Source organism: Chionomys nivalis, chromosome 7, assembly GCF_950005125.1.
Source record: "Chionomys nivalis chromosome 7, mChiNiv1.1, whole genome shotgun sequence".
In the NCBI taxonomy this organism is placed as follows: Eukaryota; Metazoa; Chordata; class Mammalia; order Rodentia; family Cricetidae; genus Chionomys; species Chionomys nivalis.
In genome coordinates, this window is record NC_080092.1 from 12,677,102 (window position 1) to 12,702,057 (window position 24,956).

Sequence of the window (24,956 nt, forward strand, 5' to 3'; positions counted from 1 at the left end):
TAGGTATGTGTGTGTGTATGTGTAGGTATGTGTGTATGTGTGTGTAGGTATGTGTGTATAGGTATGTGTGTGTGTATGTGTAGGTATGTGTGTGTGTATGTGTAGGTATGTGTGTGTGTATGTGTGTGTGTATGTGTAGGTATGTGTGTGTATGTGTAGGTATATGTGTATGTGTGTGTAGGTATGTGTGTGTGTATGTGTAGGTATGTGTGTATGTGTGTGTAGGTATGTGTGTATGTATGTGTAGGTATGTGTGTGGGTATGTGTGTGTATGTATGTGTAGGTATGTGTGTGTATGTGTAGGTATGTGTGTGTATGTGTAGGTATGTGTGTGTGTATGTGTAGGTATGTGTGTGTGTATGTGTAGGTATGTGTATATGTGTGTGTAGGTATGTGTGTGTGTATGTGTAGGTATGTGTGTATGTGTGTGTAGGTATGTGTGTATGTATGTGTAGGTATGTGTGCCTGTGTGGGTGTGGTGCAGTGCTCGATTGAACGTAGAGTCGCAAACATAGCAGGGATTTTACCCTGAGTTCTGTCCTTAGACTAAAAGGTCTCAAAATGCAGGTTTTATATTAAACAAGAAAACAAATGAAACTCAAAAGGATCAGAGGCAAAGCTGAGACAGAGCACGTGCAACACCCGTCCACCCCGGAGTGAGTGAGACATTAAAGTCACCATGATGGCCCACACCTGTAATCCCATCATTGGCAAAAAATTGCTTGGGTTTGAGACCAGCCTTGGGTTCAGAGCAAATGAGTTCTAGGACACACTGGCTACAAGCAAGACCTGCCTCAAAAGTGCACCTGTCCCTCGGGAAGGATGGATGAGACTGGCAAAGCATGAACCAGAAGTTCTTTGAAGAGATAAAACATTTCACACTGATCAAAATTAAAGCTATATCACAAAAATCATGAAGGAAGAAATTACTGCTGCTCCTAACGTTCCCAGGGTTGATGTAGGGCATAGGAGAAACAAATGAAACCCACCGATCCCCAGACAGACACAGCCACCCAGCTGAAGGATAATTAGCTGTGCCTGTCAGCTACATGCAAATCGTTTGAGACCACCTTAGGCAACACAGACTAATGTGCATGTGTGGGTCTGTTTCAGAGACCCCGGGTCTCTGTAGCTGAGACTGGTCTCCAACTCATGGTCCTCTCGCATCAGCCTGAGAGGGAAAGTCTCTTGGAAGTGGCCTGTGAACACACCTATACCAAACTGAAGTCTGGCAGAGGTCACATGGCTTTGCCGGTGTGTTCTATCACACCGAGGGGGTGCTCCCAACTCAGTTTCCAGACTAATGTTTTTCTGATACTAAAGCCCAAGAAAGATACCAACATATAAAAAACTCAAAAATCCCTAATATTGCTAACTCAACTTCAGCAACATATACTGTGACCATGTGGGACTGACTTCAGGAAATGTAAGACTGAACGTTAGCTGGCCGTATGAATAGAGAGCAAAGCCTATAGGATCTGCTCACAAGAGTGTTTGGCAGTGTCCAACATTCATTCACAAAATCTCTCCACAAACACTGGAGCTTTCGTGGCCTGAAAGAGTACCCGTGTGTGCCTTCACCTGTTGCTATGAGAGTCTACAGCCCTAGAGACACAATACACAGGTACACCATCTTGCAGTTTGGAGGCTGGAAGTTGACTCATCAGGTGTCCTCAGAGCTCACTCTTGAGGGCTCAAGAAATGTGTCCTTGGTCTGTCCAGCTTCTTAAAAGCCACCTCCGACCCCAGCTCACAGCCTTTTCTCCCCCTGCAAGGCCGGAGACCGTGGCTGAGCCCTCCCGACTCGGCCTCCCACATCACCTTCCAAAGCTAGGACCCTGTGTTTACTTTGTCCTCATCTGGGATCTTAGTATGGTCCCTCTGTCCTGTAATGGTCACAGATTCCAGGGGTTGGGAAATGGGCATCTCTGGCAAACATACACCGCCTCTCTCTGTGAGAATTATACAGCCAGGTCACAATGACACATGACTTAATTCTTCCTACCTAGGGGCAAGGCAAAGTCATCCACCCTTGCTACTCCAAAGGGCACTGCAGTAAACATAAAAGCATGCCAGGACATGGAGAAGGTAAATTGATGACACAGCCCTGCACAGCAAACCCCAAGGAGTACTGCTTCACACTAGAATTAACGGTAGATTCATTGTATCTCTACATAGTAGTAACCCAATCTCTACATAGTAACCCAAAAGTGAAATCAAAGCCATTTCATTCTCAGTAGCAGCAAAACTAATAACCATTTTTATCAAAATGTAAGGTTTACATAGGGAAAATGGCAAAATGTTTCTAAGAGAAATGAAGGAGCTAAACCAATGCTCACCAATGGGACAAGCGCTGCTAAGATACTGGTTCCCCACAAACTGATGTGCAGATTTAAAAAGCACAACCCCAGCAGGATCCTAGGATGTGTTTAAGAAAGTAACAAGCAGGTTTTAAAATTATACAGTGATTCAAAGAAGCTACGTGAGCCAAAACAACTCTGACAAAGAAGGTTTGGCGACCACTGACTACCTGAAGTGGGTACCACGAGAGTGGGGTACAAGGACAAGGTTAGGCACCAGGACGCGAGGCAGAATCAAGAATGAACTATGGTGCTGGTGGCCATTGTTTTTGTTGGGTGCCATGAACAGTCTTCTCAACAGTCAAGACACCCACACGGGGCCACACAATTGTCTGCCTCCGGTTCTAGGGGATCCAGTGCCCTCCTTTGGCCTCTGTAGGCCCCAGGTTTGCATGCAGTACATACATGCGGGCAAACACTCATAAAAATATTCTTTTTTTTTTTTTTTTGGTTTTTCGAGACAGGGTTTCTCTGTAGCTTTGGAGCCTGTCCTGGAACTAGCTCTTGTAGACCAGGCTGGCCTCGAACTCACAGAGATCCGCCTGCCTCTGCCTCCCGAGTGCTGGGATTAAAGGCGTGCGCCACCACCGCCCGGCCATAAAAATATTCTTAACACAAAAAGGGCAAAAAGACTACACTTTTTCACAAGTGATGAAAGAATGGCCAAGAAAACACACGAAAGGGGAGATGGCAGTCAGTGCAGCTGCCTGCTCTGAAAACACGGCCTGCGTGAAGACCCCTCCCCCACAGAGCTGGCTGTGGGCACATCTGCTGCCCCAGCTCTGTGACATGGTGGCGGAGACACACCAATCTCTCGGGCCTTCTGGCCAGCCAGTCTGGCCAATCAGTGAGCTGCTGTTTCAGTTTGAGTCTTGCCTCAAAAAATGTCAGAAAAGTGACTGAGGAAGACACTGGATGTCCGAGGCCTCCACATGTATGAATACACAGCACACAAAGCTAAATACGGACCATCCTGATTTTAAGTTATATTACAGAGTTCTAACAATGGCATGATGCTGGAATAAAAACCGACAACTGATCGATAGACTAGATCCTATGCTCACCTGATTTTTTAAAAATAATTTTATATCCTGGTCACAGTTTCCCCTTCCTCCTTTCCATCCCTTCCCCACTCCCCCTCTGTTCCCACCCCAAGATCCACCTCCTCCGTTTCTGTTTAGGAAAGGGCAGGTCTCCCATGAGTATCAACAAAACATGGCATATCAAGCTGCAGTAAGACTAAGCACCTCCCCATGTATTAAGGCTGGCAAGGTGACCCATTATGTGGAGTAGGGTCCCAAAAGCCACTGTTAGGAGTCCCACAAGAGGACCAAGCTACACACTGTCACATATATGCAGAGTGCCTAGGTCAGTCCTACACAGGCTCAGTCTCTGTGAGCCCCTAGGAGCCCCTGTTAGTTGATTCTGTGGGTTTTCTTGTGTCCTTGACCTCTCTGGCTCCTACAATCCTCCTAACTCTGTCACAGGATTCCCCAAACTCCGCCTAATATTCAGCTGTGGGTCTGCCTAGAGATTGGGGAAGTAGTCAACATCTTAAAGCCCACGCCAGGAGAGTAAGCCCGCCTGACACAGCCTGGATAGGGCAGAGACCTGGAATAGAGCCAAGCGTGACTCGAGAGGGAAACCGTCAGTGCCGTGATGGTGCTCAGCCACACACCTGGACCAGGCTGCTGCCGGGCCTGAGTCTTTTGTTTTGTTTTGTTTTGTTGGTTTTTCAAGACAGTTTCTCTGTGTAACATCCCTAGCTGTCCTGGAACTAGCTCTTGTAGACCAGGCTGGCCTCAAATTCACAGAGATCCGCCTGCCTCTGCCTCCCGAGTGCTGGGATTAAAGGCGTGCGCCACCACCACCTGGCCTGATTCTTTTTTAATACACACTTGAGAAAAGCATCAACAAATGATGATAAAATTGGATAGTTACATGAAACATGAGTCTTCGTATTCCATACAAAACTCAACTCTGAATGGGTCAAGGACCTCAGCATACGACCAGTTCCCCAAATCAGGGAATGAGCTTCAGCTTCCAGGCGCAGCAAAGGGTTAGAACAGGTCCCTGGTAGCACGGGCATCGATACCAACAGCAGACAAAGGAACCACATGAAACTAAAATGTTTCTGAACAGAAAGACATTGTCATGCTGAGTGGTGGTGGCTCACACCTTTAATCCCAGCAGCATCTCTGTGAGTTCAAGCCCAGCTTGGTCTACATAGTGAGTTCTAGGACAGCCAGAGCTGCATAGAGAGACCCTGTCTCAGGGAAAAAAAAAAAGATCCTGCAGACCCGCCTTCCCTCAAGCATTGCAGGTTATTAGGTTATTGACAACACTCTGGGCTACCCCAGACTGACCAAGACAGCAAGAGAATGATGCAAGGCTAGCTGCTGATAGCAATGGAAGAGATTATAAAAGGGACGCGAGGTGCCGAAGGGAACATGTTTAGGTACAAATGTAATCAGGATTCAAAATTCTTGTCTGATAAATCAAATTACATAAAAAATTATGAAGGATTAGTTGGGCATGCTGCATTTCGATAAGCCCAGCACGCTGGAGGCTGAGGCAAGGGGCCACTGTGAATTTGAGCACCAGTCTGGACTATGTAGTAAGGTTCTGTCAGCCTTGAAGTGGTGACGTAATTCCAGCTGTAACCCCAGCACTTGGGAGGTAGAGGCAGAAGAACCAGGAGTTTAAAGCCTCACCTGCTACATATCAAGTTCGTCACATTAGGCTGTCTCAAAAAAAAAAAAAAATTAAAACATGAAATTACTAACTCTGGCTGGGGGAGTAAGGGAGTACGCTCGAGCCTCGCACACAGGCCCTGGCCTGTATCCAGCCTAGAACCATGTGCCTGCACACACAGAACGAAAAACCCAAAGCTCCTGACAAGAAATCTCAAGACTGACGGGTGATCTGAGAGAAACTGACAAGAGTCTCAAACAGAAATGTGCCAATAGCTTCAGTGTGCTCGGCCTAAGCAGAGACCCAGAAAACACAGACCATTAGGACAGCCATCTACCAGTAGCTCACACGCGGAGAGGGCTAGGGAAGCCATATGGACCCCAAGTCCTGCGCTCACAGAAGCACCCACATTCCCTCAGGCCTCAGAGCCACCACCACAGCTTCAGTGAGTGGTCCTGGAGAGAGGAGCTGAGCGCCCAGCTCTGACAGATGTACCACATGGCTGTCTCACTCAGATGATGTCCAGAGGCTGACTTGGTGCACTCTGCATCTGATGGTATATTCAGGGCTAGACACAGGCCCCATGGGCCCCGAGCATGGCCCTGGGAAGGAAACCTTGACAGGATAGCTGGGTTGTTGGGGAGTAGAGAACTCTGGTTATGTTACTGTGCTGTGTGACTCAGGACCCAGGAGGCTGACTTGGCTCTAACCAAGCTGTCAAAAGCCTGCTAAGGCCTCCACTCCACATCCAGAGGTGTTTGCAGTGGACAGAAAGATCCATCCCAGCCCAGAGTAAAGCAGGGCCGCGCAGGGACTCCCAGGCACTGCTGCCCGGCCCCCTTTCCCAACAGAGACTGAGGCAGGCCACTGGCCCCACAGCCCTGCTGAGCCTGCACTTTTCCTGTGTAAACTGCTCTGTGGCTCTGGGCGGAGCCTGCCCCTGCTGATCTATAATTTCTCAGAAAAGAGGCTGAGGAATAACCTGGAAAATGCCCTAGAGATGAGGCAGCAGAGTGGAAGCCACAGCCCCCTGACCCTCCCAGACCTGTCTACTTCCTCTGTCTGCCTGGAGATAGGTCCTGATGTCCCCCAGCCCCCCCTCCCCGAGAAGTGCTCCCCCTGAAACCTGGCCCCTCCCGTGTGCATTCCCACCACCCCGGCAGGGCAAAGGGACAGAGCTCAAGGCAGGGTTCGCTGAGCTGAGCGTCCGTCTGCCAGGTCACAGCTCTCAGGCCCTGGAGGAGGAAGCTGAGATGGGGCTCCGGCAGGGTGAGTGGAGCCAGGGCCAAGTTGAGGGCCCCATGAGCAGTCCCCTAACCTCCCCCAGAGGCAGCACGTTTACCCGGGGGCTCTACACACAAGGAACTGTGGTAGTTAGGCCCTTGTTGCCGCTGAGGACAGTCAGAGCCCGTGGAAGGCTGCTGGCCCTGGCCCTTAGGGCCTGGGTGTCCCACTGTCCTCTTGCCAGGCTTCCCCAGGAGGGCTGTGCTACTGAAGGCAAACATGAGGTAGCTGGTGGCCCTGCCAGGTGTTCCTAGAAGAGGCCCTGGGGGAGGGGCAGTGGCCAGACATCAGCTGACCCAGAGGTCACTGGAAGGCTGAGACAGAGCCCTGGACAAACCCCTGGGCTGGGAAGCCCAAACGGTGGGACCCACTTAGCCTGTTAAACCCCAGCTAAGCTAGGCGGTGGTGGTGCACACTTTTAAATCCCAGCACTTGGGAAGCAGAGGCAGGTGGATCTCTATGAGTTTGGGGCCAGCCTGGTCTACAGAGTGAGTTCAGGATAACCAGGGCTACACAAAGAAACCCTGTCTTGAAAAACCCAAAAAAAAAAGAAAAAGAAAAAAGAAACCCCAGCTCAGGCAACATGCTAGAAATACAGGAAGGTCTGTAAGAAACTGGCAGCAACTGCTTAACCCGATACAGCCATCTGCTCAGAATGGGAGTGAGTGGGGGGTTCCCCAGGATCTGCGAGCTCCCTTAGGGTATTCTCACCTTGGCTGAACCTACTTGGAAAGAGGGCCCTCTCTATCTTGAGCACCAGATCCTGTAAGGCTACTCCAACAAGCCTCTACCTTCAACACCTGCATGGGCAGTCTTCAGAGCCCTACGTCTCCCCTGCACCATCTGCACCCAGGAGACTTGCGGTTGAGACTAGCTGCCCAGCACGAGAGGGTTAAAGGAGACCGAGTGTGGGGCAGGGCCAGCTTAAGGCTGCCAGCTACTGGCAGTGAGGAAATCCAGAGGGCAGCAGCCTGCACTTAGGCAGCCCTCGCTCACTGCCTGCCTGCAGCCAGTTCTGTGTGAGGCGCAATGGCCCCGAGGACAGGTGAGGACCCCGTATCCCTGCCACTTGCTCTGAGGGTAGCTGGCCCTCAGCCCTGAGCACACTGGGAAAAGTTGCAGTTAGCTCAGCTCAGGGTGGGCTGGTGGGAATTCTGGATTGGGTCTTGGATTCTGCTAATCATGACCCCAAGGGGTCTGTTATGCTCTCCCTTGGTGGTGGCACTGGGGGGAGGGCCGAACGAAGGCAGGGCAGGCAGGAACAAGTACCGAACCCCTGGGCATGTCGAGGTGCAGAAAGAAGCTCCCCACAGCTCTACCTCACAGCTTGCCGCGACGGTGTGCTAGGCACAGCCTGTGACCCTTCTAGCTACTGCTCCTCTCAGGGGCCCGGCCCCGGGTGAGTACGAAGCCAGAGTCTTATCCTTGCCTGCCTTTGGCGTGCTACCACAATGCCAGGAGCTGCCCCATGAAGTCTCACTCCAGAACCGTTGTGCAGTCACGCCGGATGCAGGCTGTGTGGTGCGGAATGGTGCTGCCCAGCCTGAGCTGGCGCTCTCGGGGTAGACCTAAGGTGCTGGTGGAGCCGTGTGAGTGGAGTCAGGGTTTTTTAGACCCCATTCTTCTGTCAGCAGGTGGTATAGGCTGCATAACTGGGGAGCAAGTAGGGTGTGCCTCTCCCAGCTAAGGGCCCAGCAGGCAGGGAGTGCCCAGCTTGCCGTTCAGTCACTGGGGACCACAAATGAATATGCTGCCCGGGTCTGTTCCAGAATATTCTGGAACAGCCAGGTCTTGGCCAACAGCTCGGCTCTGCTTTTCAGCCTGACTGTGTATACCCCAGAGGGCACGGACTGCCACATGGCCTAGTGGCCAGGGCCAGGGTTGCCTGTGGAGCCAGGTTGAAATGGAAGCCTCTAAGCCCTGGGTGCAATGAGATGGGGACCACCACTCACTGGTCCCGTGAACTGGAAAAGTGAAGTTACTTCCAAGGATAGGATCATATCAAAGACGGTTGATCACAGGTCTCAGACCTCAAACAACACCCTTCTCTTACAGTGGCTGAGGCCTAGGGAAGCCCAGGGGTTGGCTCATATCCTGGGTCACAGTCCTCTGAGCACCTCCTTGCCAAGCCCTTCTCCCCACAGGAGGCCCAGCCCTGGTGGTACTTCTGGCTTTCTGGGTGGCACTGGGCTCCTGTGACCTGCAAGGGGCAGATCCTGGAGCATCCACAGATGCCGAGGGCCCCCCGTGCCCTGTCACCTGCACCTGCAGCTATGACGACCACACAGAGGAGCTCAGCGTCTTCTGCAGTTCAAGGAACCTCACACAGCTGCCTGATGGCATCCCAGCGAGCACCAGGGCCCTGTGGCTCGATGGCAACAACCTCTCCTCCATCCCCTCCGCGGCTTTCCAAAACCTGTCCAGCTTGGACTTCCTCAACCTGCAGGGCAGCTGGCTGAGCAGTCTAGAGCCCCAGGCGCTGCTGGGCCTGCAGAACCTCTACCACTTGCACCTGGAGCGGAACCTGCTCCGGGGCCTCGCTGCTGGCTTGTTCACGCACACGCCCAGCCTGGCTTCACTCAGCCTGAGCAACAACCTCCTGGGCCGGCTGGAAGAGGGGCTGTTCCGGGGCCTCGGTCACCTCTGGGACCTCAACCTGGGCTGGAACAGTCTAGTGGTACTGCCCGATACAGTGTTCCAGGGCCTGGGTAACCTCCGGGAGCTGGTGCTGGCTGGCAACAAACTGGCTTACCTGCAGCCTTCGCTCTTCTGTGGCTTGGGTGAGCTGCGAGAGCTGGACCTGAGCAGGAACGCACTGCGCAGCGTCAAAGCCAACGTCTTCATACACCTGCCCAGGCTGCAGAAGCTGTACCTGGACCGCAACTTTGTCACAGCTGTGGCCCCCGGTGCCTTCCTAGGCATGAAGGCACTGCGCTGGCTGGACCTGTCCCATAACCGCGTGGCAGGCCTCCTGGAGGACACCTTCCCAGGCCTGCTGGGTCTGCATGTCCTGCGCCTGGCACACAACGCCATCACTATCTTGCGGCCCCGTACTTTCAAAGACTTACATTTCCTGGAGGAACTGCAGCTTGGCCACAATCGCATCCGGCAGTTAGGAGAGAAGACATTTGAGGGCCTTGGGCAGCTGGAGGTGCTCACGCTCAATGACAATCAGATCCACGAGGTCAAGGTGGGTGCCTTCTTTGGTCTCTTCAATGTGGCCGTTATGAATCTCTCCGGCAACTGTCTGAAGAGCCTCCCAGAGCGAGTGTTCCAGGGCCTGGGCAAGCTGCACAGCATGCACCTGGAGCACAGCTGCCTGGGCCGCATCCGCCTGCACACTTTCGCCGGCCTCTCGGGGCTGCGCAGGCTCTTCCTCAGGGGCAACAGCATCTCCAGCATCGAGGAACATAGCCTGGCGGGGCTCTCTGAACTCCTTGAGCTTGATCTTACTGATAACCAGCTCACACATCTGCCCCGCCAGCTTTTCCAGGGACTTGGTCAGCTCGAATACCTGCTTCTCTCGTATAACCGGCTGTCGGCGCTGTCTGAGGATGTCCTGAGCCCCTTGCAGCGGGCCTTCTGGCTGGACATCTCCCACAACCACCTGGAGGGGCTGTCGGAAGGCCTTTTCTCACGACTAGGGCGGCTGCGCTACCTCAGCCTCAGGAACAACTCTTTGCACACCTTCTCGCCACAGCCTGGCCTGGAGCGCCTGTGGCTTGATGCCAACCCATGGGACTGCCACTGTTCCCTCAAGGCACTGCGTGACTTTGCCCTGCAGAGCCCTGGCGTTGTCCCCCGCTTTGTTCAGACTGTCTGTGAGGGGGATGACTGCCAACCGGTGCACACCTACAACAACATCACCTGTGCTAGCCCTGCCGACGTCTCAGGCCTCGACCTCCGAGACATCAGTGAAACACATTTTGCACACTGCTGACTCTGGCTACCACTGGCCTGGATTGGCCTAATGCTGCCTTGTGGTCAGGACAGTTCTGTTACCAGAATCGCCAGCCCTCGAAGCCAGTGGGGGGAGGGGCGGAGAATACCTACCCATCTCTAGGGGACAGGTCCTAGGCCGCTCACTTCCTAGAAGCAGGGCAGTACTGGCAGCCATGTGGCCTAAACTCAGAAAGGTGGGCACAGGCCAGGTGCCCAAGGACCCAACCAGGAGGCGAAGCACTCAGCAGCACTCCCTGCTGGCAACAATTAAAAGCGAGCACTAAGCACGGCTTGTTGAGTGTGCCCTTGGGGAAGGTGACCTGTGGTCTCCGTCCTTTGTCCCCACCTCTTCTACCCTGTCCTAGCTTTACCTGAGCCCATCTGTGCCTTGCTGGTGTTGGGAACATGCATTCCACTTCACCCTGCTGCGTCCATGCCCTCTTGGGTTTCCTGGGACCCTCTCCTCCAACACAAGGAATTACAGGCACCTATATCTTCCCAAATCCTGGCATTGCAGCCTTCCCTCAGGGCACGACACTGGGACCAGGTGGGCTTCTCACAGCTGTCCGGATCCCAGGTGGTCAGAGCCCAGCTGTGGAGGTCACCACATCGCTCACTGCTGGGCCTGAACAGTGGTGCTGGGGCGGAGGCAGGTGGGATGTGAGGACAGCACCTTCCCATCTGACTGCTCCCCAGGCCCCCACTGTGCCCTGGAGACCTCAGCTTTGCCCCAGGAAGACATAACAGGTCATCATCTGCTTTCCAGAGCTTTCCTTCCTGACCTTTCCAGGAAGGAGGAAGGGCTCTGTGCCTCAGGTCACTCCTCAGCTCATCCTATGGCCTCCAGCTGCCCCAGGCCCATGGGGTCTCTGAAAACACAATGTGCTGACACCTATCCCCAAGACAAGACAGACATCCTCACCATCTCTTCAGGCCCTGTTATATCTTTACTAATACTGCCTGTTCCAGACCTAGAACACAGCAAAAGCCATCTCACTGAGGACAGAAGGGTCTGGATGCTGGGTTCTCCACAAGGTAGGGAGATAGTTTAATGGTAGACTCCCGTAAGTTACCAAGTAAACCACACAGTACATCACGGAAGGCTCCACAACACAGTCCTTGTGGGCACTCAGGGTCAGTCAAGAGGAGAACGTACTGGTCAGTTCGTGTATAGTGTGCTGTCTGAGCAGCCTGTGGATCTGGGGCGGAGGGAACTACGGCTGGACAAAGCCCATAGGGTGGAGGTTTTGGCTGCGACCATCTCAAGAAACTAGGACCCAAACCGTCCCCTCAGCTACAAACTAGTCTGGCGAGGCCGCTGACGGTAAAGAAAATTCTGCCCGAACATTCCTGGGAATGTCACTGGGGCCTGCAGGGAGATGTCTGCATGGAGGTCATCGCACAGACCAGCCATTGCTCAGGCCAGTCCTGAGGACACCTGCTCCCCCTGCTCCTGTAGGCTGTGGACAGAGGCTGGGAGGCTGTCAGGAGTGCAGAGCGGGCATCCTGTGCAGAACTTTCTGGGCGATGGAAGTGAGCGCGGCGTAGGCAGTGCTCTTGGGGAACTCCTGGATGAAGTCACGGCCCTCCTCCAGGCTCCTGGTGAGCTGGGGGTCCAGGGGAACCGAGCCTGCAACAGCAAAGGCCAGGGAAGGGCTGACAGAGGGCTCAGTGGTGGAAGTGCTGTTGCTGAGTCTGACAACCCACGTTCAGTCTCCGGGACCTACTGGCCCCCCCACCCCAAACTGTCACCTGGCTTCCTCATGTTCCTTGTGGCAAGTGCCACAACCCCCTCCCCAAGAAACAAACAAAAATAAGAGGAGGCCTAACAAGGCTCAGCAGGTGAGGAGTGTCAACCACCACACACTCACCAGAAACTCAGGCTGCTGACCTCTCTGACAATAACTGGGGCAAGTGGCAGAGCCTGGTACCCCTGCCACATGCACTCCCAGAAGACTGCTGGGCGGCGGGCGGCCCACATAAACCAAACTCGACACTCACTGAAGTCAGGCCCACTCAGAAGCATGGTAGGTGCAATCTGGGACCCTTGCTGGCTTGCTCTTGACACTTACCTAAAAAGGGGACTCCAGCCAGCTGGGCCAGCTCCTCCCCTCCACCCCTGGAGAAGACATTGGTGCACTCCTAGGAAACAAAAGCTGTGAGGGTCCGGTCTGCAGACCCACGGCCAAGGTGAGACCTCCAGCTGCTCCAGGGAGAATACCCAGGTAGGAACAGTGTCTTCATTGGCCAGGAAGTCACTTATGGACTGATGGACAGGGGACTTTCTTACTGGAAGCCTCTGACTGCTTGCCCTGTCTTGCACTCCCTCAGACCTTGAATTAAGCCCGCCCATCTTCAGAGACTCACAGCGCAGTGTGGGCAGGCGAAGCCACTCATGTTCTCCACGACCCCTATGACCTGCAGCCCAGTCTTCCTACAGAAAGTCAACTCCCGCCTCACATCCCCAACAGACACTGCCTGTAGATCAGAGTAGAGGCCAGTCAGCCACATGTCAGCCGAGAACCACGTAATTAGCAGGGAACATGGCCCACCACAGCCCAGCCCAACAGGACACAGACAGACACACGCCCCAGGTGACGTTGGAGATGCCGTAGTACCTGTGGTGTGGTGACCACAAGGGCCCCCAGGGGCCTGTAGGGGCGCAGGGCTTCCACGGTGGCCATGTGCTCATCAGAAGTCCCTGGTGGCGTGTCCACAACCAGATAGTCCAGCTCTCCCCAGGCCACGTCAGACACGAACTGTTTTATCAGTGCTGCCGAGACCCCAGAGACCAACAGTAACCGGGGGGGGGGGGGGTTAGGCTGGGGAGGCCCATCTTGTCCAGCCCCCAGCCTCAGATGTACCAGCAGCTACTGGGCAACTCTCAGGGGACAATGGGAACACCTGACACACAAAGCAGCAAGGGTCCTTGATCTGTGAGGTGACTGGGGAGGCAGAGCTCGGGGGCCCCACAGCACTCCATGCTTCCCAGCAGCCGTGTTACCGCCAGCACTGAACTGCCTCCACACACTCCATCCGACCCGGCTCTACCCCGTACAGCGCCGGATGAGGATGGAACCTTGAGTCTCCCCAAAGGGCCTCTGGTCCTCTAGGCCAGAGAATGGTCTGGCATGAAAGTCCTTGCCGGCATGGAGCAGCAAGCCATTCCTTCTAAGTGTGCTCTTCTTCCGGGCAGCCCCTCACTACAGCCTGGATGGCCTAACGTTACCTCCTTGGAGCTCAGCGCTTGGCCCACTACACACTGTTGCGCTGCAGACCCGTGTGCTGAGAGAGGGCCAGGCTCTCAGGAGACCTCCCTTCCTAAGAGATGGACAACACATCTCTTCTCCCCTGCCGCGCACCACGCCCCCGTGTCTGAGCTCTGTGCGCTAGAACCCAGTTCGCGAGCTTCGGGCTGGAGGTTGAGAATACAGACGCAGAGACACACCGACCTTTTAACACTGATACCAAAAGCCCCACTTTAATTAACACCATGTAGGCTTAAATACACTGCAGTCAATGGCCAACAGGTGAAAATTCCTCTGATCCTCTAACTAGGCATAGCTTCTAGTAACTCCAATTAGAAGGTTCTAGCAGGGTAGAGCATCTGAAAGCCAGGACTCATTAATCCCAACATCCAAATGAAGGTCAGGACTTAATTGGTCCCAACACTCCCCTGTGTGGGTCCCATGTCGCTCTCTCCATTCAGAGGCTGATATGGCTGTCACAGAAGCTGGAAGAGGCTTCTCAGGGACACAGGGGTGTGTATATCCAGCTGGGTGGGCATGCATGAGCCGTGGAAGCGGTCCATTGGCACAGAGTCTCCAATACCAAGAGGCCAGGGCTAGATCCCTACTTTACCAAATACCTAGCTACTATGATAGGAGGGAAAGTAGCCGCAATAAAGCGGTACTGAAGGGTCAGCTGGAGGACCTCCCGCCCACTGAGTTCTTACCATGTTTCTTGGGACCTCTCCACACCACGGCCTCGTTAGGGTTCTCCAGCAGGAAGCCCACAGACATGAGGGAGATGCTCTGCTCCTGATCCACAAAGACAGGCACCCAGCCTTGGTCACACTGGTGCACTGCCTTGCCTTGTGCACGGAGCATGCGTGGGATGCTGGGCCCGCACAGGTCTACGTCTAGGATCCCCACCTAAAAGAAAGCGGAGGCTGAGGGTGGAGAGAAGCCCTCCAGGATTGCTGGGAGCTGGAAACTAAGTGCAGCAGGTGTCAGCCCGGGTCGAGGCCTCACCTTCTTGCCCTGGTGGCGCAGCGCCAGGGCCAACTCCGTGGAGATGGTACTTTTCCCAACGCCCCCCTTTCCAGAGAGGACAAGGATGATATTTCGCACTCCGGCCAGATTCCCGGGCTCTGGTGAGAAAAAGGAGTTGGTGAGAAAAGGGTGTCCGGGAGAGCGACAAAGACAAAGGTACTCTGGTAGAAGGTCTTCTAGAAGTCCCAGACCTGTCTCGGTCTCACTTCTGCCTGAGATGGAGAAACTGAAGTCACGTGCACACGTGACACCGTGTGCGAACGCTCCACCTGTGATAATCCTTAAATGCCAGCTAACTTCAGCATGAAAGACTCTAAATGCATTTGCAAGCCCCCTCAACCCTAAGAAAATGTAGAAAAATCTAAAGTCATTTCTGATGACTCTCAGTACTTCCCCACCTCCCCTTAAAACCAAGGACATAACAGCTATGCATGCACGTACTGAGATGTTGGAAACTTTCCATCTCCCTGAATAGGGGCATGATAACCCTTAGGTGTTGACTCAGTTACTGATGTTTTGACTTAGTCCCTGGGAAGGGGCAAAGTGACCTTCAGAAGTTTCCCTTTACCTCATCTGATCTGGCAATCACTCTCCAGCTAATTATTGGTAATAGCCTTTTTGAATAAGCCAATCCAATAAGTTAAAAAACAACCTACAGGTGTCGTCCCCCACCCCCGTCTCTGTGGCTTTTTGCTTTAAAAGATGGGCTGTAACAGCTGTGGATGTCCTTCATATCCCGAACCTGAAGGACCCTGTCATGACAGAATAAAAAATCCTCTTGCTGTTTGCATCCGCACGAGTGGTCTCGACTGATCCTTGGGTAGGGGGTCTCCCCAGAAGAAAGACATCCTTCGGGGGGTCTTTCACAGCAGAGACAGAGAAAACATAGAGGCTAGTTTAATACAGCTACGCGGCACCTGTGCCCGAATGCACAGACTCCACATTACAGACTGCAGCGGACTCCCAGCTCTCTCGGAGGAGCAAGGCTGAGGACCTAGAGCAGCCGTAACCGCCTCCAAGTGCATCCGTGTCACCCGGCTGGCTAGGTAAACAAGGGGACATGCCATGCATTGGCGTCTCAGGCCACTCTGTGTGCAGGCCACCGGTGACTTGCACTCGGTCCGCCTTCGGACTTCCCCGACCCCTCACTCCTGGCCGGCCCGCACGCTCACCAGCTGCCGCCTCCATCCCGCCGCCAGCTGCTCTTCGCGGCTCCCTTCCGCTTTCTCTCCAAACTCGCTGAGTCTTTGAACCAATGGCAACAAGAGTCCGCCCCTGGCTCATTTTGAGAGGCCTAGTCTCGCAATCGTCAGCCAATCACCTGAGGAGAACCCGATCCTGGCAACTGATGATGACGCCACGGACACAGAGATACTTCCGCATGCTTCTCCAATAGTGATGCGAGAATCTTTTTGACAGCTCTACTGAGGACCAGTAGGAACTTTGGTTCAGGATTGACAGGTCGAGCAAGCCTCTCGACAGCAGCCCTGTCTCGCGAGACCCGCCCCCGCGCGAAGCCGCAGGAGAGCCCGCCTTCGGCTGCCCGGCCAATGCAGCGCGGGGGCGGGGATTGTTTGCGTCGCGGCCGGAACGGAAAGTGGGTCAGCGCCGGCGGAGCGCTTGGCCGCAGGTGAGCCGCGCCGGCCCAGCCCGGCCAGGCCCGGCGGGCGGCGCGCTGACCTTGCAGGCGGTCAAACCGGCCACCCTTTGTTCCCCGGCGGTGGCGCTCGGGTTTCTGGGCGGGGACCTCGGAGCCAGGTGCCAGCCGCTTCGTCGTAGCGAGATCCGCGAGCCTCTGGCCCCGCGGAGGCCGAGCGCGGCCGCGTCCCGGGACGTCTGAGGTTCATTCATTGGGTCCCTACCGTGTACTCCTGTCCGGCGCTCAGCCAGCCCAACTGCTGCGGAGTGCTGGGCGCGGCCGCGCTTGGCCCCTTTGTGGGTGACTGGGGCGAGGTAGGGTAGTGCAGTGGATCTGCGGGGGACAGGAGGCAACTCGGACGGAGTCGACTATTAGACCCAGACAGACCACTCGGGTGAGGAGATCTAGCCCTCCCAGAGCCTTGCATTTTGTCCCAGGAACGACGTCAAGGCCTGAGTGGAGTTTAAGGTTGTTTCCGAGACTGAGCTGGGTTTGTAGTGTGTGGAGCGGGATGGGTCAGAGGGAGTTGTGTGGTGCAGGAAGCGGTGGGTTTCCAGCGACAAGTTGGAACCACTTCAGGTGTGCTGGAAGAAGGGGTTCAGGAGTGGGTGACAGCTGTGTTTCTGGCATGAGGAACTGGATGCTGGGGATGCCATTTGCCAAAGTGGACAGCGGAGGAGGAGCAAGTTAAGTGTCATATACCCGAGGGGCAGCAGCTCCTGAACGGAACGCAGAGATGGGCTGGGGCACCTCCAGAGTTATGGGTGTCTGGGTTGCGTTTCACACCATCGCCCTGGGCTTGATTGAGATGCTCAGATACTGGAGCCAGGTATGAGCTTGTGGGAGTTTCTGGAGCCCAGGCTGAGTGTCCAGGGCCACGTAGTCCCCATCCTGTGGTGGGTCTGTGGCCTAACCTGCCAGGTGGCCCAGAAATACCAGGGGGCAGAGTCTAGGTATTGGTCTTGTTTCGGTATTCTGACACATGTGTCTTTAAGACTTAACAATTAAGTTTTCCTCTAGGTCCTTTCCACAATGGCCCGGCGTCCGCGGAGTAGCAGAGCATGGCACTTTGTTCTGAGTGCAGCCCGCCGAGACACAGATGCCCGAGCTGTGGCTTTGGCAGGCACCACTAACTGGGGCTATGACTCTGATGGGCAGGTAGGTCTCACTGACAAGGTGGAGTTGACCAATGTATGGATGGAGAGTGACAAAGTCGCTGAGGGTGGACTGTCTCCTGGTATGTCATGCTTGGAAGGGGGGCTCTTTGGCCTGGTAAAGACTATGTAGCTTGAGAGTGACAGAGAATCAAGGCGGACAGGGATCCCTGCCCAGGGAATGTAAGTCCTCGACAGTGCTGGTCAGTGCACAACAGATGCCTGTTCATCAGCCCTACCAGTTTCTGGAATAACTGTTGCCAACTTGGTACCCACCTTCTGGATATTTTTGTTTTGTTTACTGTTGTGTGACACAGTTAATGGGTGGATGTCAGGAGACAATTTTTGTTTTCCTTTGTGGGCTTGTCCTCTCCTTCCACCTTTATTTGGGACCTGGGAATCAAGCTTAGGTTGTCCTTTATTGTAGCAAGCACACACAGGCTGGACCATCTTGATCACCCTGTATGTTTCTTCTGCTACACAAATATTCACTTTACATTCATGTGTATAAAAGGATCTGTGGTCTTTATTTTTTCTTTTTTTGAGACTGGGTTTCTGTGTAGCCTTGGCAAGCTAGACTTGAACTCAGAGATTCGCCTGCCTCTGCTTCCCAAGTGTTGGGATGAAAGGCATGTGCCACCACCAGCTTCTTTTTTTAGAAATAGTCTCACACTGTAACACAGGCTGGCCTTGAGGCAGTTTATTTACTGTGTGGGCACACATGCCCCATGATCAGCATGTCAAGTCAGGATGCTTCTACCATATGGTACCCATGGGTCAAACTCAGGCCATCGACAAATGCTTCTGTTTTTGTTCTTAAATCTTTAGTTCTTGAGTTCAGATTTCAAAGACATCCTTTGTTGCTGACTCCAGGCACAGGGAGGCCCAGGAATGCAGGGCCCAGGGTACATACCAGCTTGATACACCTGACAAGGCAGGCCCTTGGGGTTGCTCTTCATCAGTCTTGCTTTACTGGACTGGTATTCTGGCCCGCCCTGTGTCGCCTCTACTCTGATGTCATAGCTTCCTACAACAGAGTCCCTTCTAGAAGCCTCCATGGGTGTGAGGAAACTTGGAAGCCATAGGTTTTCTGACTTGGTCAGTGGGGTCTTCTGAACTTGAGAGGTCAGCCCAAATTTTCAGCCATGCCCAATGACAGTGTACCCTGGAGCAGCCTGTATGCCTGCCTGCTACTGCCTCAGAGTCATCACTGAGGGATGGCAGCAGTGACACACACATGCCTATCATGTAGTTGTCAGTTCCTGGTGTCCCTGGGCCCTTTGCTGGGTTGAGCCGCATCCTCCCTCCTTCCTGTCCTAAGGTAGATTGACTGTATACCCTGACTCCTGATTCACTGGGTTTGCCTTGGCTTTAGAGGAGCCCATCTTTGCCAGTGGGTGCAAGGTCTGCCCTATAAGCCTTTCCTTCAGACAGGATAGCTGTTCTGGTTGGCTGCTGAGGGATCTAGGTTCACCTCGGTTACTACATCCTGTGTCTGGCTTCCTGTGGAGTTACTACTCCCCTATTCCAGCATACAGGCCTGGAGTTGAAGGTCAGTTTCCAGTCTCCCTTAGCTGTCTGCTGCTGGCTACTTCCTCACGGTACTGAACAGCCACCATGATGGTTCTTGAGATCGGTGTGTGGTTTGGGGCCTTGCCCGAGGAGCTGGCAGTATTGCAAAAGAAGCAGAGAACAGGACAGTGGAGAGCCCTGAATATTGTGAGAATACGGGGGTGAAAGATCGGGTCCAAGCTTCCGTTGGTGGCTGAATGCTTCCCAGCGTCACAGGGCTGGATATTTGGCTGGCAATAGATGTGACTCCAGGGTGGATGACAGAACTGATATGGTCGCGGTCTGCTCAGGTTATAGAGGGGTCATGAACTGTGTAGGGCATGGCAGGCCAAGGAGGCAGAAGCCAAAGCTCCAGGGAGACTGCCAAGCAGCTGAATGGGAGTAGTGTCAGTAGCTGGAACCTGGCCAGCCCTGCTTTGTCTATACCTCTGTCAGCCTCCAAGGACTGAGCTCCAGCCACATGGACTGCATCTCTGGAGGAGTTTGAAGCAGCTACATTAGCCCATTAGGATTCACTGCGTATGTTCCTTTTGCTTCCGGTAACCCTGCATGGGATGGGAGCACACATCCTAAGGCTTAGGTCTTACTTAGGCTGTGAGGAGCCAGATGCTAGACCTTGCTGACAGTACCAGTCCTGTGGTTTAGGAAACCTTGAGCTACCTGGAAACGGCAGGAGGTGGGCACTGGAGGGCCCCCATCTCATGTGGTTGTGGTGGCCAGGCTTCTGGCTGTGCGGAAATGGTGCTGGCGGCTGTATATTGAATTTCAGAGTCCATTTAGAAGTCAAGTGAGACACTGTCCCCTGGGAACACCTCCCCATTCCACTGTACTCTCAGGCATACAAGTCAAATTTTAGCACTGAGGCTGCTTATGCTGGACACTGGAGAACCCCAGGAGGTGTCTGGATTCTTCTGGAGGATGTGAGAAAAGGGTCAGGTAGCCTGGCAATGGGAAAGCTGCCATAATTAGAATAATCTGTCACTTTCCTCCCAGCACAGCGACTCTGACTCCGACCCTGAGTACTCTTCCCTGCCACCATCCATCCCCAGTGCTGTGCCTGTGACAGGGGAGTCCTTCTGTGACTGTGAGGGTCAGAACGAGGCTACCTTCTGCAACAGCCTACACACAGCACACCGCGGCAAGGACTGCCGGTGTGGTGAGGAGGATGAGGGTGAGTGCCCGTCACTGGAGCCTGGGGTGGGGGGAGCTGGGCAGGTTCTCTAGCACCAGAGTAAGGCTGCTTTGCCCCAGCTCTGCCTAGTTTGGGGCCTCTGTCTTACAGATTTTGATTGGGTCTGGGATGACCTGAACAAGTCCTCAGCCACCTTGCTGAGCTGTGATAACCGCAAGGTCAGCTTTCATATGGAGTACAGCTGTGGCACTGCGGCCATCCGGGGCACCAAGGAGCTAGGGGATGGCCAGCATTTCTGGGAAATCAAGATGACCTCTCCTGTGTATGGCACTGACATGGTAAATGGCCAGCCAAGAGGGTAGCTGCCATGGGCCCAGCCCCTAGGCACCTAACTAGCCCAGCCCCACTGTTTCAGATGGTGGGCATCGGGACCTCAGATGTAGACCTGGACAAGTACCATCACACATTCTGCAGCCTGCTTGGCAGGGACGAGGACAGCTGGGGCCTCTCCTACACTGGTGGGTATTGCCTGGGTTGTGGGCGGGGCCGGCAGTGCCACAGGCCTCCCAGGCTTACCCATCTGCTCTCCCAGGGCTCCTCCATCACAAAGGCGACAAGATGACTTTCTCTTCACGCTTCGGCCAGGGCTCTATCATCGGCGTACACTTGGACACCTGGCATGGGACGCTGACCTTCTTCAAGAACAGGAAGTGCATAGGTGAGGGTGCCTTCCTGACCAGGTCTCAGTCAGGTGCTGGAGACCAAAGATGGAGCATAGGGTGCAGTCAGGTAGCTGATCTGAGGCTCTCCAGGGTAGACAGGTGAAACCAAGCTGAGTCTGTCTTCTGTGTTCAGAGTGGCATGAGCTGTTTACCTGGGTGTATTATGGGAGGAGCTTCTTGGCTCCTGACCTACATACACTCAAGTTGAGTCTTCCTTCCAGGAGTGGCTGCCACCCGGCTGCAAAACAGAAGGTTCTACCCAATGGTGTGCTCCACAGCTGCCAAGAGCAGCATGAAAGTCATTCGCTCCTGTGCCAGCTCCACCTCCCTGCAATACCTGTGCTGCTATCGCCTGCGCCAGCTGCGGCCAAACTCAGGGGATACCCTCGAGGGCCTGCCCTTGCCACCTGGCCTCAAGCAAGTGCTACGTAACAAGCTGGGCTGGGTCCTGAGCATGAACTGCAACCACTGGAAGTCCCCTGGACCCCCTCCTGGCACAGCCACAGCTGGTGTTGAGAGCACCGAGACCAGGCCCTGTCAGAGGAAGCGCTGCAAAAGAAGCTGACTTCTCCAGCTGAAGCACGGCTCCCTTATTCTGTCCCTTCCAGGGCAGCAGGAGAGGAAGAACTGAGGTCCAGGCTTGTCCCCGTCTCCCTGAAGCCAGGACAGTCTTCTGATGGCCATGGAGCGTGGAGGCCATTCTACTGCATGTGCTGGAGGAGCAGCACTCTGTTTGTGCTCTGAGTTGCCATGTATCTTGGGAACAGCAGCCCAAACATTTCAGGACCTGGATTATAAACCTGGGATGCTAGCTTACTCAAACACTCACAGCCCAGGAAAAAGGAGATGGGCTGTCCCAACCCACAGGGCCTTGGGGTTTTCCTGACTTGCAACTGCATGTTGTCAGCTCCTGCCCATTACAAAGATGTCAGTGGGTGCCCTGTGAAGGGTTTTGTCTCGTTCCCATAGGCTATATAACATTAAAACAGTCCCTAATAAGGCCTGAGCTGTCCGTGCCTATGGTTTACCTTTCACTGTGTCTGTCCAGCAGCTTGGATCTCTTCTCCCAAGGGTCTCTTACTACTTCCTGAGGATGTACCCTAAACTTCCAGATAGCAATGGGACTGGGAATTGCCCACCTTCTGCCACCAGGCTTCCTGCACCCAGGATCCAGGCCAAGGGCATGTTGAAGCCCCAGTCATCCCTGCTACCTACTTGCCCAGCTTCTCAAGATGCTTCCATTTGACCAGAGAACAACGGTCTACCCCAGACTGAAAAAGTATGCTGGTCGGGCCCATTCCTTGCCTGCCTCTCAGAGTGACTAGTCAGTCTCTTGGGCAAGCAGCAGCCCAAGGATGTCACAGGTGTGATCAAGAGCTCAGGTCCAGCAGGAGGTGGGGGTTGGTGGTGGTCAAGAAGATACAGATTCGGCGTGAAATGTCAGGTCCCACCCTCCGGGGCTGCCTGCCTCTGTGGACCTTCACGGGGAGGTCAGTTAGGAGATTCAGGCGCTCCTGCTCTGTGCCGCAGTCCAGTAGAGCCTAGAATGGGCACAGGTGTGAGTATGCAGGCTTTAGGTCCTAGTCTTGGGAAGGGGACTTGGGGATTCACCTGTTGCAGAAGGCGGGGTGAGGGGAAGGCGGTGACAACAGCATCAGCCACAGCTGGGCTGACCCGGTTGAACTGTCTGATTTGCCGCCACCATACTCCTCGGAGCCCAGAGCCATCTTTGGCCACTTGCTGACCTGAGGCCCAGTGCCCTGCTGTGCAGAAGGAAAAGGCCTGGGAGTCCCGGTACTGCCTGAAATGAGAGGGAAACCCAGACAGAACCTTGAGAACCTTCATCTGTGCGGCCCTCCAGCCCTGTCCCACCTCACTCCGTCCCTGCGGGGATGCATACTTGGAGGGGCGCTGGGAGAGAGCCTTGGTGAAGGCACACACATACTGACTCAGCTCCTGCCATGAGGCCACCAGCAGCACATCCAGGTCTGCATGGAGCTGAAGCAGCACCAGGGCCTGGGGAGCATGACAGTGGGTATGAGCTGGATGTCCTCTGAGGAGTGCCAACCCAATTATGCTGGGGACAAAGTCTAGCTCTGACAGGCGCCATACAGCAACCCAAGTACAGAAACTGAGGCCAGTCATCTAACGCAACTCAGTGGCAGCCCTTACCTCCTCCACCTCAGGCCAGCTGACGGCCACCTTGCCGTGGGCTTCCTTTGACTTATTTAGCTGCCATGTCCTCTGAGAACTGGGCTGCTGAGACCTGAACAGAGGGAACCTTTGGGCTTCCAAGTCTCCTGCCTCTGCAGGGTCCACCCAGGGCAAGTAGGGCCGGCTGGAACACAGCAGCCCCTAGAGGCAATCCCATTTTACTGGAACACCACCCGAGCCAGCCCTACTGGTTCAGGGAGAGCAGTACCACACGTATGCATCCAGTCCAATGACAGCCAGGTGGAGGTGGGCTGGACTGTTGGGAGGCAGCCAGGGCGTGGAGTAAGGTGGACCTGTGGTCTGAAAGAAGAACCATCACACATCTGCTCTCAGATGGGCCACGGCAGCGCGCCATAGCCACCAGTGTGGCGTTTCCAGAGGCAAGAGGGAACTGGGGGAATCTCCCGGGTCTTGTCTGTTCTCTGGGGATTTGCTCGGCCTCCTTAAGGCCCAGGAGTACCCAGGCATATTCCAGCTACGGTGCAGAAGTGAGCCGGTCCCCTTGCTTCTGGTTCACTTTACACCCAGGCTGGCCATTGGCTGGCCACCCAGCAGGTGCTTGACAAATGCTGACCCCTGGACACTAGCACCCACTAAGAGATCAGCAGAACTGTACTCCAGGCAAATATCAGCTAGGCATTGTTCCCCTTGAGTTCAAGGAACATGAGCAGCCAAGTGAGGGATTATCAGTCGTTGTAGGCAGACCCCACAGCCAGCGCATATGGGTACTACCAGCCAGAATTCTAGGCTCCTCCCCCACCCCCGATCAGTTTGCAGTCCAGGTCACCATTCTCAGTTCTCCCAGAGGACCTTCAATCCTCTTGTGTCTAGAGCGCTCAGCAGGTTTCCTTGTATTTCCCTCAACACCTCTATGGTAGCTCCAGCCCTACAAGACAAATGACAGATCTTCCCCAGATACCTGGGTCAGCTGCACAGCACTCTGAAGAAACTCCTGGGGTTCTAGCAGCAGCAGCTGTTCCCGCTCATCCTCAGGCCACACCTCCAGCGGCACCTGTAGGGGACATCGCCAGCCCTACTAACCACCTGTGTGGGCCCAAGGGTTTTCCCCCTACTGCCCAGCCACCAAACACTGTCAATAACTCTCCAGCTCTCCACACAGTGATGTTCAGGCCTGCCAGGACTGCTCCCTCGAAGTTCCCAGACTACAAAACTAACCCACTCAATGAACAACCCATCCTCATTGCCAACAGGAGGTTCTGGCAGCAGTTGGGTTCAGGTTTCTTGTGTTAAGAAATGCGACTGGGCATCCTTCAGCTTTTAGGTTACTCCTGTGCGAGGCAAGAAAAATAGATGCAGAGACTTCGCTAGCCAGAGGCCGAAGTGAAACCTGAAATAAGACTGGCACTAGGGTGGTGATAGTGAGACACTCACACTGCTGGGGGCTGGGTCGGTCCTCACGACGCTCCACTGCAGGCTGCGGGACAGGAGCTGCGGCTCGATGCGGCATTCACAGCCTAGCGTGCCCAACGCCTCCATCAGGATATCGGAACCTGCATCTTCCAGGATAGCTGGGCCCGGTAGGCGACAGCTCGGTCATTTCACCCTCTCCCGTGAGGGCTTGTGGATGACGCTGCCACCCTGACGTGGAGCCAGCCCCAAGTTCCCAGCCTCTCCACCCTCGGCCCCGCACCTGGATCCACGCACACCGCCAGGCGACTCAGGACCTGATCCGCCCGTAATGCCTTGGCCGCAGTCCGGCGCTCGCTTACTGTACTAGAGGCTTGCGTGCCCCCCTTACTAGCGGCGGCGCCTTCGTCGTCTGAGTCGGAGATCTCCCAGGTTTGAGGTCGCCGCTGACCCAGGCCCCGACCCCGGCCGCGACGCTGGCCCGTAGCTCTCCTGGGTTCTCCCTCTGCCATAGTCCACCCTTCCTACAGCTTCCGGATGTACCCGGATGCTTTTGTATAGGACACCGACCGCTTCCGGATCGGGAGAGCTCCAGAAGCAC

The 24,956-nt window shown here is 54.6% G+C and overlaps 4 protein-coding genes across 8 annotated transcripts; 2 read left to right on the forward strand and 2 right to left on the reverse strand.

Moving 5' to 3' along the window:
- Positions 1-7,319: 7,319 nt before the first annotated feature.
- On the forward strand, positions 7,320-10,553 carry Igfals (insulin like growth factor binding protein acid labile subunit). The gene is made up of 2 exons (XM_057775821.1): positions 7,320-7,383; positions 8,483-10,553. Exons 1-2 carry the CDS (start codon positions 7,368-7,370, stop codon positions 10,276-10,278), a joined length of 1,812 nt encoding a protein of 603 aa, XP_057631804.1. The 5' UTR covers positions 7,320-7,367; the 3' UTR covers positions 10,279-10,553.
- Positions 10,554-11,304: 751 nt separating this feature from the next.
- Nubp2 (NUBP iron-sulfur cluster assembly factor 2, cytosolic) lies at positions 11,305-15,821 on the reverse strand. Of its 2 annotated transcripts, none has more exons than XM_057774899.1 (7): positions 15,727-15,821; positions 14,534-14,652; positions 14,236-14,434; positions 12,899-13,053; positions 12,648-12,758; positions 12,353-12,422; positions 11,305-11,910 (listed from the first exon to the last, which is right to left on the reverse strand). In XM_057774899.1, exons 1-7 carry the CDS (start codon positions 15,740-15,742, stop codon positions 11,765-11,767), a joined length of 816 nt encoding a protein of 271 aa, XP_057630882.1. In that variant the 5' UTR covers positions 15,743-15,821; the 3' UTR covers positions 11,305-11,764. The 2 variants fall into 2 exon arrangements, with proteins under 2 accessions (XP_057630882.1, XP_057630883.1); XM_057774900.1 differs by having other exon boundaries at positions 14,236-14,451; positions 15,727-15,749.
- Positions 15,822-16,082: 261 nt separating this feature from the next.
- Positions 16,083-21,774, forward strand: Spsb3 (splA/ryanodine receptor domain and SOCS box containing 3). 3 transcript variants are annotated; one of them, XM_057773727.1, is made up of 7 exons: positions 16,083-16,184; positions 17,214-17,351; positions 19,913-20,090; positions 20,202-20,389; positions 20,467-20,569; positions 20,644-20,769; positions 20,995-21,774. In XM_057773727.1, the coding sequence occupies exons 2-7, from the start codon at positions 17,226-17,228 to the stop codon at positions 21,336-21,338; spliced, it is 1,065 nt and encodes a 354-aa protein (XP_057629710.1). In that variant the 5' UTR covers positions 16,083-16,184; positions 17,214-17,225; the 3' UTR covers positions 21,339-21,774. The 3 variants fall into 3 exon arrangements, with proteins under 3 accessions (XP_057629710.1, XP_057629707.1, XP_057629708.1); XM_057773724.1 differs by lacking the exon at positions 16,083-16,184 and adding an exon at positions 16,189-16,587; XM_057773725.1 differs by lacking the exon at positions 16,083-16,184 and adding an exon at positions 16,189-16,507.
- On the reverse strand, positions 21,746-24,950 carry Eme2 (essential meiotic structure-specific endonuclease subunit 2). 2 transcript variants are annotated; one of them, XM_057773722.1, is made up of 8 exons: positions 24,639-24,950; positions 24,380-24,516; positions 23,907-23,999; positions 23,196-23,287; positions 22,946-23,039; positions 22,674-22,789; positions 22,385-22,574; positions 21,746-22,314 (listed from the first exon to the last, which is right to left on the reverse strand). In XM_057773722.1, exons 1-8 carry the CDS (start codon positions 24,865-24,867, stop codon positions 22,144-22,146), a joined length of 1,122 nt encoding a protein of 373 aa, XP_057629705.1. In that variant the 5' UTR covers positions 24,868-24,950; the 3' UTR covers positions 21,746-22,143. The 2 variants fall into 2 exon arrangements, with proteins under 2 accessions (XP_057629705.1, XP_057629706.1); XM_057773723.1 differs by lacking the exons at positions 22,674-22,789; positions 22,946-23,039.
- Between the last annotated feature and the right edge of the window lie 6 nt (positions 24,951-24,956).

Coding starts and splice junctions, on each gene's coding strand:
- Eme2 (XM_057773722.1), bottom strand. CDS start 24,867: ATGGCAGAGGGAGAACCCAGGAGAGCTACGGGCCAGCGTCGCGGCCGG. Junction 23,040..23,195: donor GGACTGGATGCATACGTGTG/GTACTGCTCTCC, acceptor CCCTCTGTTCAG/GTCTCAGCAGCCCAGTTCTC. Junction 22,575..22,673: donor CTCTCCCAGCGCCCCTCCAA/GTATGCATCCCC, acceptor CTCTCATTTCAG/GCAGTACCGGGACTCCCAGG.
- Nubp2 (XM_057774899.1), bottom strand. Junction 12,423..12,647: donor TCGCCTGCCCACACTGCGCT/GTGAGTCTCTGA, acceptor TTTGTTTCCTAG/GAGTGCACCAATGTCTTCTC. Junction 11,911..12,352: donor GGCTGGAGTCCCCTTTTTAG/GTAAGTGTCAAG, acceptor TTGCTGTTGCAG/GCTCGGTTCCCCTGGACCCC.
- Spsb3 (XM_057773727.1), top strand. CDS start 17,226: ATGGCCCGGCGTCCGCGGAGTAGCAGAGCATGGCACTTTGTTCTGAGT. Junction 17,352..19,912: donor GCTATGACTCTGATGGGCAG/GTAGGTCTCACT, acceptor CTTTCCTCCCAG/CACAGCGACTCTGACTCCGA. Junction 20,570..20,643: donor CTGGGGCCTCTCCTACACTG/GTGGGTATTGCC, acceptor CTGCTCTCCCAG/GGCTCCTCCATCACAAAGGC.